General features: G+C 55.0%; 1 protein-coding gene across 3 annotated transcripts in view; it reads left to right on the top strand.

Annotated features, from left to right (window-relative positions):
• Positions 1-11,572, top strand: part of ARID3A (AT-rich interaction domain 3A) — a 93,650-nt gene that overhangs the window by 76,754 nt on the left and 5,324 nt on the right. For all 3 annotated transcript variants that reach the window (XM_050933902.1, XM_050933900.1, XM_050933901.1), the window contains exons 5-8: positions 8,493-8,676; positions 9,321-9,565; positions 10,342-10,653; positions 11,443-11,532. In XM_050933902.1, coding sequence (XP_050789859.1) covers positions 8,493-8,676; positions 9,321-9,565; positions 10,342-10,653; positions 11,443-11,532 — 831 coding nt within the window. The remainder of the gene's footprint in view (positions 1-8,492; positions 8,677-9,320; positions 9,566-10,341; positions 10,654-11,442; positions 11,533-11,572) is intronic.

Below are 11,572 nucleotides of genomic sequence, written 5' to 3' on the forward strand. Positions count from 1 at the left end.
AGTGTAAGGGGGGACGGCAGAGGTGTTGCGTCTGGGCCACAAAGTGGGAAGCGGCTGCCCAAGCCCAGAGCTGGCCAAGGCCAAGAGGGGGGCTCTTAAGTGCTGGGAGAAGACCCCGTCCCAGTTTGAACCCCAGAGGTATTGGGGTAGCAAAAGGGTTCAAGCCGCATAAACCTTCCTACATGCGGCCTGCAAGTGCCATCAAGCACACCCGACCTAAGGGAGGGCGTGAGACTGGACTGTCCTGGTGTAACTCACATCAAGGAATGGGAGAGATGCTGGGGCATCCATGGGAACGTTGGTGGGTTCGAACTTCCCCAGGTCACTGGCTGGAGTGACCTTGCTCAGTTCGGTCTCGAAGGGGGGAGAGATGTGACGAACTGGGAAAGTTCTTAATGTTTTCTCTGAATACTGTGTTGGTGCCTCAGTGTCCCCATGGCAGTTCTTAAGTATCTGGCAGAGCAAAGGGCCAGTGCACCTAAATGCCTGACACTCTGTCTCTTAGCAACTGATGGCCTGGGCCCCTCCTCTGCAAAGGTGCCAGCTGAAGGTGTTGGAGACAAAGGGATCAGGTGACCTCCTGGCCCCGGAAAGGGGCTGAGCAGAGAGGAGGGGCTGGGGGGGTTGTTAGTCTGGAGCTGGCTGGGGTCAAGGGTGGAGGGCAGACCTGGGGGGTCTGGCTCACTGCCCCCCAGAATGGACCCGGCTGAGGGGTCCGGTTCGCTGTATCTACAAGCTCTGTTTTAGACCCTGTTCCTGTCATCGAATAAACCTCTGTTTTACTGGCTGGCTAAGAGTCACGTCTGACTGCAAAGTGGGGGGCAGGACCCTGTGGCTTCCCCAGGACCCCGCTGGGGCGGACTCGCTGTGGGAAGTGCACGGAGGGGCAGAGGATGCTGAATGCTCCAAGGAGAGACCCAGGAGGTGAAGACGTGTGAGCTTCTTGCCCTGAACAAGTCTGCTCCAAGGGAGAGGAGGCTCCCCAAAGTCCTGCCTGGCTTGGTGGGGAGCAGTTCCAGAGCATCGCCCGGTGACTCCGTGACACATGCAATGTAAGGATAGCCAGGAACTCACAAGTGCCCCAGGTTTGGGATAATATCTTGCAGGGATAAGACAGGGCAAGTGCGAGTGAAAAACAGTAGACCAGCTCACGGGGGCCCAAATAGAACTAGCGCTTGTAAGGTTTTTGGGTCAGGGGCTGTCCTCTTGTTCTGTTTTTGTACAGCAGCCTGGGGCTTGTAGGGGAGGTAGGGGGAAGGTTGAGCCCAGCTGGTTTCAAACCTTCCCCTTTGAGAGGGACGGTGGCAGGACAGAGGCATGTTGAGGGGGAGAAGCCGGTCCCCATCTCCCAAGCAGCCATGGGTCAGGGAGGAGATTTCCAGCCAGCCGCTTCAGAGATGCAAAAACGACTCTGCAGCTGTATTTACAGTGGGGGGGGGGGGGGAGGGGAGGGGGGCTGTTTGCCTCAGTGGCAGGCTCGGGTTCCCAAGGAAAGCAGATGGTGCTGCTGCTTGCGTGGGGCCTTTTGTCAAGCAGGCAGCATCTAGGAAACGGGGAGGGGGGGAAAGAATCGGCCAAGTTTACTTATTCCATCCTCTGAGTCCTCTCCCAGCCCCTGGCGCTTCCACAAACAATGCAGCCAGCAAGGTGTGGACTCTCCTCGACTGGGGGAGGGAAGGGAGGAGCCCTAGCAATTGCAGGGCTGAAATCAACACGTTTCCAAGGCAGGAAAGGTCACCCCCAGAGCCGAGCGGCTGGAATTCATGGAGGATATTGTTACTGTGTGCAGGAACCTTGGAAAGCTGGTCTCGGAAGCTAATTTCCCATGGTCAGAGGGAAAGTTTTGGGGAGCATAAGAGGACAGGGTTTGATTTCATCCTGTAGTAATTAATACTTTATGTAACGCTCTTCAGCGGTGGTTGTCAAAGCTCCTGAAAGAGCATCGCTGTTGCCGTTTTCCAGAAGGGCTGGGGGGTGGAAACTGAGGCACAGAGTGGCTGTGACTTTCCAGAGGGTCACCCACAGGCCTCAGCTGAGCCAGGAACAGAACTCAGCAGTTCCGACTCCCAGCCCCACGCCTGCGTCACTCAACCGCGCTGCCTGCCAAAACCACCATGAGGAGGATGCCAAAAGCAGATTTCACGGGTTTGTCGGCAGAATATAGTGGAGAACAATGTGAGGTGGTGAACAGCAGGGGGGCAGGCTGAGATTACGTGGCAGTGGTAATCCTGGAGGGTAGGTGGCCAGTCTGAGCATGAGCATTGAGCCTGCAGAACAAATTCACGCCTCTTGGAATTACCTAGCAAGGCTGCCGTGGAGGGTGACCAGGTACAGGCTAAACACGAGACCTGTGTGTTTGACACACTTGGATCTGCTCACGCTTGGCCTTGCCCTCCTCAGAAATCGCACCCAGGTCCTGGGGAAATATGTTTAGCCTTATTGGAGGAGAAAAGCCACCGGATATTCTATTGGGCTGGCACATCAGTTGTAAACTCCCATGCAGGTGCTGGCAGATTCATCACAGCATTGCTTATGCAAGTCAGCAAATAACAATTATCATAGAATATCAGGGTTGGAAGGGACCTCAGGAGATCATCTAGTCCAGTGGTCCCCAACCGTTTTCGTCTGGCGGGTGCCGAATGATGAGTAACTGAGGACCGTGGCTGGCGGATGAGCATCCGCCGAAATGCTGCTGAGAAGCAGCAACGTCAATAGACGTCGCTGCTGAAATGCCGCTGAAAATCAGTGGCATTTTGGTGGTGATGCCGCTGGATGATGATGCTTCTTGGTGGCATTTCAGCAGCTGCTTGTCCACTGGACAGTGCACAGGTGCACATGGATGCCCTGGGGAGTGCCATGGCACCCATGATCCAACCCCCTGCTCAAAGCAGGACAAATCCCCAGACTTTTTTTACTCCAGTTCCCTAAATGGCCCCCTCAAGGACTGAGCTCACAACCCTGGGTTTAGCAGCCGAAAGCTCAAACCACTGAGCTATCCCTCCCCACACATCACACAAATCACAGCTGCCCTCCTTTATTAATGATGGGGAAGCGATTAAGTGAGATGTGCCCCGATAATCCCGGCAAGTGACCCGCACCTGCGTGATGCAGAGGAAGGCAAAAAATCCTCAAGGTCATTGCCAGTTTGACCTGCGGGCAGTTCCTTCCCAGGCCCATATATGGGGATCGGTTAGACTCTGAGCCATGTGAGCACCAACCAGCCAGCCTTAACATTGCTAGCAATCTTAAGAGTTGAAAAGGGGACCTGAGTGTATCTGATGTGGGAATATCTGCCTGAGTCTGCAGACAGTCTGAACTAAGAGGTGTGAACTGTCCGATTCAGCCTCGCGCTGAGACCTGCTGCTTGGCCCAAGTAGGGGCAAGGCTATGGCGGACATAAGGGTGGGAACACGGGAGCTAGGGACTTGGGTTGTGGGCTGGCTGCTGTTCACAAGGGTTCAGAACAGCCTGGGTTCCCCTGAGACCCTCCCCCATCACCAGGTTTCAGAGCCTGAGCTCCAGCCACACCCTGGATGTCTGCACTGCTATTTTTAGCCCTGCGTGCCCAAGTCAGTTCACCCAGGCTCTGAAACTCACTGCCATGAGTCTGTTTTGGCCAGGTAGACATACCCCGGAAGCCCTCGGCTCCTGGTTAGGGACCAGAATAAGTGACCAGATTTTTAAACGAACAAAGCACATTTTTTGAAAATCTGACCCATAAGGTTAAAACACTGAGCTGGGTCTCAGGAGATCCAGACTTCATTTCCAGCTCTGCCACTGTGTCCCTGAGTGACCTTGAGCAAGTCACTTAATCTCCCTTCCCCATCTGTAAAATGAGGAGGAGAAGTCTGTTTCCTCTCTCTTGTCTGTCTAGACTGTAAGCTCTTTGGGGCAGGGACTGCCCTGTGGTCTGCACATGCACAGTGATAGGGCCCTGATCTCTTACGGCCTCAAGGTGCTACCACCGTATCAATAATCTCTGTTGCTGACAACAACTGCAGCTGAGCAAGCTTTCCCAGGGATGAACCGTGATCAGCACCATTTAAGTAGCTGCGGTTTAACAATAACCCCCCTCCACCGCTGGCCTGTGTCCCTTCTTCCGGGGAGCAGCCATAAACCAGCAGCATCACCACGGGGTGGGGATTTTGTTTCTTGCTTTTAAAAAGGCAATAAATCAATAACGGAAGAAGCGGGAGAGGAGAAATCCTCGTTGGCTTCCCCCCCCACTTCAGACTTTGCCACCTCCCTCCCCCACCCTTTGCACCCTTCCCCTCTATAATAAACCAGAGATCAAGACACCCCCCAGCCCTCCCCCAACTTGTCTGATTGAATCATCGGCATGATTCTTCAGGCAGCTATTGATAAATGGATGTATTACAGCCCAGCCCCCTCCCTGACTATATGTGGTCTCTGCCGCTTTATATAAACATCCTGTGTCCGCACTCCCTCCACCCCCCCATCCCCGCCCCTTTCCTGTCCATGCTCGGCCCCAGCTCTGTACTAGGGTGGTAGGTTCAGAATGATACTGGCTGGAACTAGCTGTTTGCTAAGTGTAGCATTAAAGCTGGTCGCGTGATTCATTGCAGATGACTGGTCTAGGGATGGGGAAATTCGTCCACAAACCAATTGTGTGTGTGTGTGAGAGAGAGAGAGTGTGTGTTGTGTTGTTTGGTTGTCATTGTGATGGTGGTTTTTTTTTTTGACAAATGTCTGTTCACGATTGCTTAGTGGATCGTTTCTTTTCCAGCTTCTGACTGGGTCCTGCGCCGGTGGTCGTAGTGTGCCCCTTCAGAATTGGCCAGTTCAATCCAGGGACCGCCTGCAGTTCTGGTCTTAGACCGGGCTCCTCACCCGAGTATCCGAGCGCCTCCCAGTTGTGTATTAAGCCATGCACCTGACATCCCTCCCATAGTGGCTGTGACGTATGGGCAGCGGAGTTGGTCGGGTTTTTTTTAGTACATACGTTGCTCTGTGTCGATGGTCGCGAAGGCTGGTCAGAGATAACACGCCTGGCACTTGGAGAGGAAGGTGGGGAGGTTTGGGATGGACCGTTGTTCCTGAGGCAGCTTGTGCCACGGTCCGGGACCAGCCACCGCAGACGTTCTGGCTCTGGCACAGCAGGCTCGGCTTCCGGCCCCTGAATGGACGACGTACGACCAGCGCGTCTGGTGCCAGGACGCCTGTTGGCACACGAAGGCCCAGCCCTGCTTGCGATGGGCCGGATCAGGCTGTACGGAGCTGGACTCAGTAGAGGGCTAGGGTGGGGCGGATCCTTCCCCCAGTGCCCACGCACCACAAAACAGCGGCCGCCCTCCCATCCAGCTACTGCTGCAGCCCGGCATTACAGTGCCGCCTCCTTGGGATCGTGCGTCGCTGGCTGATCCAGGTTGGCCACATCCCAAGGACGTGATCCAAACTCCATTAATGTCACGGGCAGCTTTTTTCCCCTGACTTCAGCAGGCTTTGGATCAGGTCCCAATTCTCCTTCCTTCCCCTGCCATGAGCCAGGATCCAGCCAGGCACCAGGCAGCTGGGTTCAGGGACATGCAGATCCCTTGCATGGGGTCCTAGCATCATCCCCCACACACATGCCTTTTGCTGAGGTCAGGGACCTCTGCCTGCGCAGGGGCTGGGGCAGCTTCAGCCCATTAGGTTGGAACCACGTGGTCCATCCATCGCGGCCTGTAAGCTTGAAGGGCAGAGACTGTCTTGCATGCAGTGTTGGCACTCACCCCACCCCCTTGTTTAGCCCTATGGGGCAAGGAGGGGAAGTCACTCTCAGAGGGCCATCAAACCCTAGAGCCCCAGCTGCCATTGATACACTAATGATGCAAGGTCTGCAGAGATCCCACTGTAAGAACTGGCTTGCAACCACGTGAGTCTGATCCAGATTGAGCTCACCGCACCTCCACGGTGTCAGAGGGAGGCACTGTACTGGGATGGGGTGAACAGTGGGGACTGCACCCTCTAGGGGAAGCCCCTGTACTGCTTATCTGATTTCTCATATCATATAACTGAGGGTGCCTTGCCCATCTCATCCGTCTCTCTCTCTCTCACAGACACACACAGACTCTCTCTCTCTCTCTCTCTCTCCCTCTCACAGCTCAGGGTACGGATCCCGCTGGCCTGGATCTCCCAGGGCAGGTGTGGGGAAAAGCTAGAGCCAACCTGACTTTTCTCAGCCCTCGGAGGGCAAACCCCACAGGCCTGATCTAAAGTCCACTGGAAAGGTTCCCATTAGCTTTGGCTCAGACACTCTTTGCTCTGCATTGTAGGAAGCTGGGGAGCCAAGGGGGTTTGCAGAAAACTTTTCTTTTTTTGGAGGGCGAGTGGGGGAGAAGGTTGTTTTTTTTTCCCCTCCATGGAAAAGTTTGTTTTCCAATAAAAAATGCAAACTTCAAATCCTTCCTCCCCCCTTTTCTCACCCCCCTCCTGCTTTCCTGTGACAAATGGGAGAGGAGATAGCCTGGGTAGGGGGCACATTGACAAAACAACAAAGGTTTGGCTTTAAAAGCAAAAAAAAAAAAAAAAAATTTGAAAAACTGGAACGTTCCAAACAGAATGAAAATGTTGATGAAAAATCTTGTTCACATATTCTGGAGGGAGAGGGGTCCCCAGAGACTTTTTTTTTTTTTAAGGCTCTTTTTCATTGAAAATTGTTTTTGAAAGAAAAACGACCAAATGTAAGATCTTTCTTAGACAGTCAGCTGTATGGGCAGGGCCCTCCCTCCTGTGTTCTGAGGGTCACCAGGCATGTTGTTATTAATTATTTGTATTACTGAAGTACCTAGAAGCTGTAGTCCTAGACCAGGGCTGCATTGCGCTAGGTGCTGCACAAACACACAACAGAACGTCAGCCCCTTTCTAAAAAATTTACAATCTACGTATAAGAGAAGAAAGAAATGGATGAAGCTGGGGGAGGGGAGCACAAGAAAAGAGTGAGATGATATCATCTCCTCTCTATAATGGTCTGCATCCAGTTTTTATAATAGACACATCCTTAAAGTATCCTCGGCCTGGCCCCAGCCCGGAATTTTTATCAGGAATGACACTGACTCTCCTACAAATTGGTGCCTCCTAGGGCATTGGGGGCTGGGAAGGTGGGGGACACTCTGTAGCCCTGTTTGGGAGAGAGAGACTCTCGGGGAAAGTTTTGGGCTCAAGCCGGTTGGCCTCTAGTCTCCGTTTTGGGGTGTGAACTCAGATTTGAAGGCATTGGCCCATTCGCCCCCTCTGGCCCAGCCAAGAGCGGTGTCTCAGCTGTGATCCTTCGTGGGTTTTTAAATCCAGCTCACCAGAGTAGACGGGCCCTTCTGGTCCATTGCACAACAGTTTGGTGTGTCATGCTCTGGGACGGTGGCTTCCATCTTTTCTGCTCTATAACTAATTCCCTCGTCCACTTAAAAGCCCCATTGCTGGGCTTTGAGTGCTAGCGCCAGGTGCTGGACTTGACCCAGCTGGTGTCTGTAAGCTCCTCTCCCCACACTGGAGGTGCGGAGGAGCTGCTGCCGTCTCAGGGCGAGGATCTGGGGAGAGTGACGTGCATCTGACGCTAATGCAAAGACAGAGCGGTGGAAAATGGCCAGAGTATCCTGTGCGGGGAGGGTTGGGTTTCTTGCTCCATCACATCCTTTTCCTATCTGCCGCCGTGGTACCTCCCTGCCCCCTACCACTTCCCAGGAACTGTTGCTGACCAGGTCAGGGCGGCAGATAAGTCCAAGAAAATTACCCCTTCGGATAGGCAGTGGGGTCTCTATAGCAGCCCAGTCCAATACACCAGGCTCCTTCAAATGTGTGCATGACTGGCCCCAGCCCAGCAGAGTAGGGGCAGGGATGTGAATAAAAAAATGTTTAAATAGTACCGTGCAAATATGCAAACCCTCCCCCACCCACAATCGGATACCAGCCGGGCGTGCTGGGAAGGGGGCTGGGGTTATTCCTGTGCTAAGCGCAGATGAAACAGCCAGTGGAATTTAGGGGACCTTTCCATGCTGCTACAAAAAGGATTTTCTTCAAAAACATGTCCCAGGCACACTCAGGATAAAGATAATCTCATCTGAAGGGCAAGTTTTTCCTTCTTCGTGTTAATCACACATTATTGTAGATCCCAGAGCCCTCAGCTGAGATCGTGGCCCCATTATGTTAGGTTCTATAATATACATGTTCTTAGGGACAGTCCCTGCCCTGAAAAGCTAGAAAGGAGGTATTCATAGAATATCAAGGCTGGAAGGGACCTCAGGAGGTATCTAATCCAACCCCTGCTCAAAGCAGGGCCAATCCCCAGACAGATTTTTGTCATGATCCCTAAATGGCCCCCTCAGGGATTGAACTCACAACCCTGGGTTAAGCAGGCCCATGCGCAAACCACTGAGCTATCCCTGGAAAACCATGGTGCGGAGCAGGGTGGTGACTTGTCCGAGAGCTAGGGATGGAATCCAGGTTTTCTACGTCCCAGTTGCAACTTGCTCTTCTGTTTGACCCCCACCCCACAGGGACCCCCGTCAACCGAATCCCCATCATGGCCAAACAGGTGCTGGATCTTTACATGCTCTACGTGCTGGTGACCGAGAAGGGGGGCCTGGTGGAAGTGATCAACAAGAAGCTGTGGCGGGAGATCACCAAAGGGCTCAACCTGCCCACCTCCATCACCAGCGCTGCCTTCACGCTACGCACTCAGTAAGTGCTGTGCGATCCGGGGGGCGGGAGGGGGCTTTCCCTGGGCAGGTGGGAGGCTGCTCTGCCCTTCCATCCAGCGAGCCTAGTGCTTGATCCCAGCTTCCCACAGCATTGGGAGATCCCAGCCGCGGTTCCTTAGTCCAGCAAGGGCCAGAGGCAGCTGGTGGCGGGGGATCATCTACTGTTTGTTTAAGGGGTGGCACTCGGCCACAGCCCATCGTGGGGCTGAGTGTGTGGGATGCTGGGTCCCCTCCCCATTTCCCAGATTGCTCTGCTTTCTGCTGGATCCGCACCCGCTCTCTCTTCCCCGCCCCGGATGGAGAAAGGGGCGTCTGTAGCCAGAGGCTGATCTGGACTGGCCCTTGTCAAGGTTTGGCTGGTGCAGGACAGAGTGTCGGTGTCTCCAGACTTCCTGCTTCCACCACGCAGATGGGGAGAGGTTGGAGCTACAGAAATCCCTTTCGCTTGAAGGCGTGGAGGCGGCGCGGCTCTGGGGAAAAGGCACCTCTGGATCAACGCCGACAGGCGCCCGCGTTAGCGGCTGGCCTGCGGAAGCCACCTCCTCGGCGGGTGGGCTGGGAGGTTTCTCGGGCGGGCAGCGGGTGGCTGGTTCTGTGGGCTGAGTGGGGCGTTTCCTCTGGCAGATACATGAAGTACCTGTACCCCTACGAGTGCGAGAAGCGAGGGCTCAGCAATCCCAACGAGCTGCAGGCCGCCATCGACAGCAACCGGCGAGAGGGCCGCCGGCAGGGCTTCGGGGGCTCCCTCTTCAGCTACTCCCCCAGCGGCACCCCCAGCCTGCTCTCGTCCCCTAAGCTGCAAGTGCCTGGCCTGGGGCTGGCGGCCACCAACGGTGGCCCCATCTGCCCTGGGCAAAAGATAAAGAAAGGTAATGGCTTGGCTGGCGCCCTGCTTGGCACGAGCGGGCTGGGCCATGGGGGGAGCGAGGGAGTAAAGGTCTCAGGATTTGGCCCCTTTAGCTAGAGCTTTTCACCCTGTGGTTTCAGAGCCCTCTGGAGCGAGGAGTTAATAACATTCCTATGGCACTCATGGGCAAAGGATAGAACCCAGGAGTCCTGAGGCCAAGTCCCCCCTCTGCTCTCCTCCAAAAGCTGGGAAGACAACCCAGGAGTCCTAATTCCCAGTCCCCTCCCTCACTCTCTTTCTTAACACTGGGAAGAGAACCCAGGAGTCGTTGCTCCCAGAGCTGCGCTCAGTCCACGCTGCTACACCAGCTCCTTTATGTGGCGCCACTTTAATGTCAGAATCTCAGAGCAATTTATAACCATTAACGGAGCCAGCGGGATTACTTTGCTCACCCACCATAAAATAGGCTAGGATTATCCCTAGTCTGCCACAGGGGAAACTGAGGCAGAGTGCAGAGAAGTAACTTGACCCAGGTTGTACAGGAAGGCAGTTGGGACCTAGGTGTCTTGAATCCCAGCCCCTTGGTCTAAGCACTGGTCCTCAGTGCCATGCCCATGTGAATCAACACAGAACATGTTGAAGGAAGAGTACCATACAACGGAGCCATCCCGTCCTGCAGCAGGGAGCTGGCTAGGAAGGCTGGGTGTATGTAAAGCTTGTTTCTCATGCACATGAAGAGTCTGGCCTGGACCAGCCCTCGCGAGCTCATGGGACTCCCATGCCCTCTCCTTGTTGCAGAAGAGGACTCGCCCATCCCAATCACCATGCCCAGCCGACTCCCTGTGTCCCTGGCTGGCCACTCGGTGGTAGCAGCCCAGGCAGCGGCCGTGCAGGCAGCCGCAGCTCAGGCAGCGGTGGCCGCTCAGGCCGCGGCCCTAGAGCAGCTGAGAGAGAAGCTGGAGTCCGGGGAGCCTCCGGAGAAGAAGATGGCTCTGGTGACGGATGAGCAGCAGAGGCTGATGCAGCGGGCCATCCAGCAGAACCTCCTGGCCATGACGGCGCAGCTACCCATGAGCATCCGCATTAACAGCCAAGGGACCCGCTCGCCAGGTGGGAAGCGCTGGGGCTGGCTCGGGGGGGAGGGAGTCACACTGCAGATCATCCCCAGAGGTTAGTCTAGGGGCCCCCAACCCCATCCCAGCCCGCTGGACTAAGGCCACCCCGTGCACGGGTCGTCGGCAGTGGGGATTGAACCTGGGACCTCTGATTCTTAAATGCCGAGTCTCCACTGCATGAGCTAAAAGAGCTGTCTCCAGCTCCCCTCTCCGATGCGTGGGCTGCTCAGCCAAGCCATTTCCCCTCACCCAGTGTCGGAAGGGCTGTTTCACTAGCCAGTGTTCCGAAACAAGCGCCTCTTCCATGTCATGTCTGATCCAGTCCCTCTCTCCTCTCAGCCCCTCCCCGCTCCCTGTACCAAAAGCATGTTCTGAACCCATTTTTTGCAAATCTGAACACTCAAATCCCAAAGCTGCTGGTGCCCTGCGAAGCCGGGTTTGATTCCCAGGGGCATGGGGGCCTCTGCTCCTGCTGATGATGCCAGACCCCTAAACCAGCCTTGTCTGTAGGGCTCGCTTTTCGTTCTCCACGTCCTTTTCCTCACCCGCCGGTTTCCGTGGATCCCTGCTGCCTGTCCAATAGGACCACAGTGACATTTAAAGGCAGAGCCAGATGCCAAGTCCCCCATCTGTAAATGGAGAGGGGTTTTTTTTACCATCCCTGTTACTAGCCGAGTGGAAAGGATTTGGGGGTGGCGTCTGCAGGGTTCTGTGAGCCTGGCGGGTCAGGGTGGTCTTGTTCTGACTGAGCACTTTGTTTATAATCTGATTTATCCTGCTGCAGAAAACCGTCAGGACTCCGGCATGAGCCTGACCAGCAACGGCACGAACAGCATCAGCATGTCAGTGGAGATCAACGGCATCGTCTATACAGGTAACGGGAATGTGGCCGGGTCTCCGTCTTGTCCTGCCCT

Source organism: Gopherus flavomarginatus, chromosome 24 (assembly GCF_025201925.1).
Source record: "Gopherus flavomarginatus isolate rGopFla2 chromosome 24, rGopFla2.mat.asm, whole genome shotgun sequence".
Classification (NCBI taxonomy): Eukaryota; Metazoa; Chordata; order Testudines; family Testudinidae; genus Gopherus; species Gopherus flavomarginatus.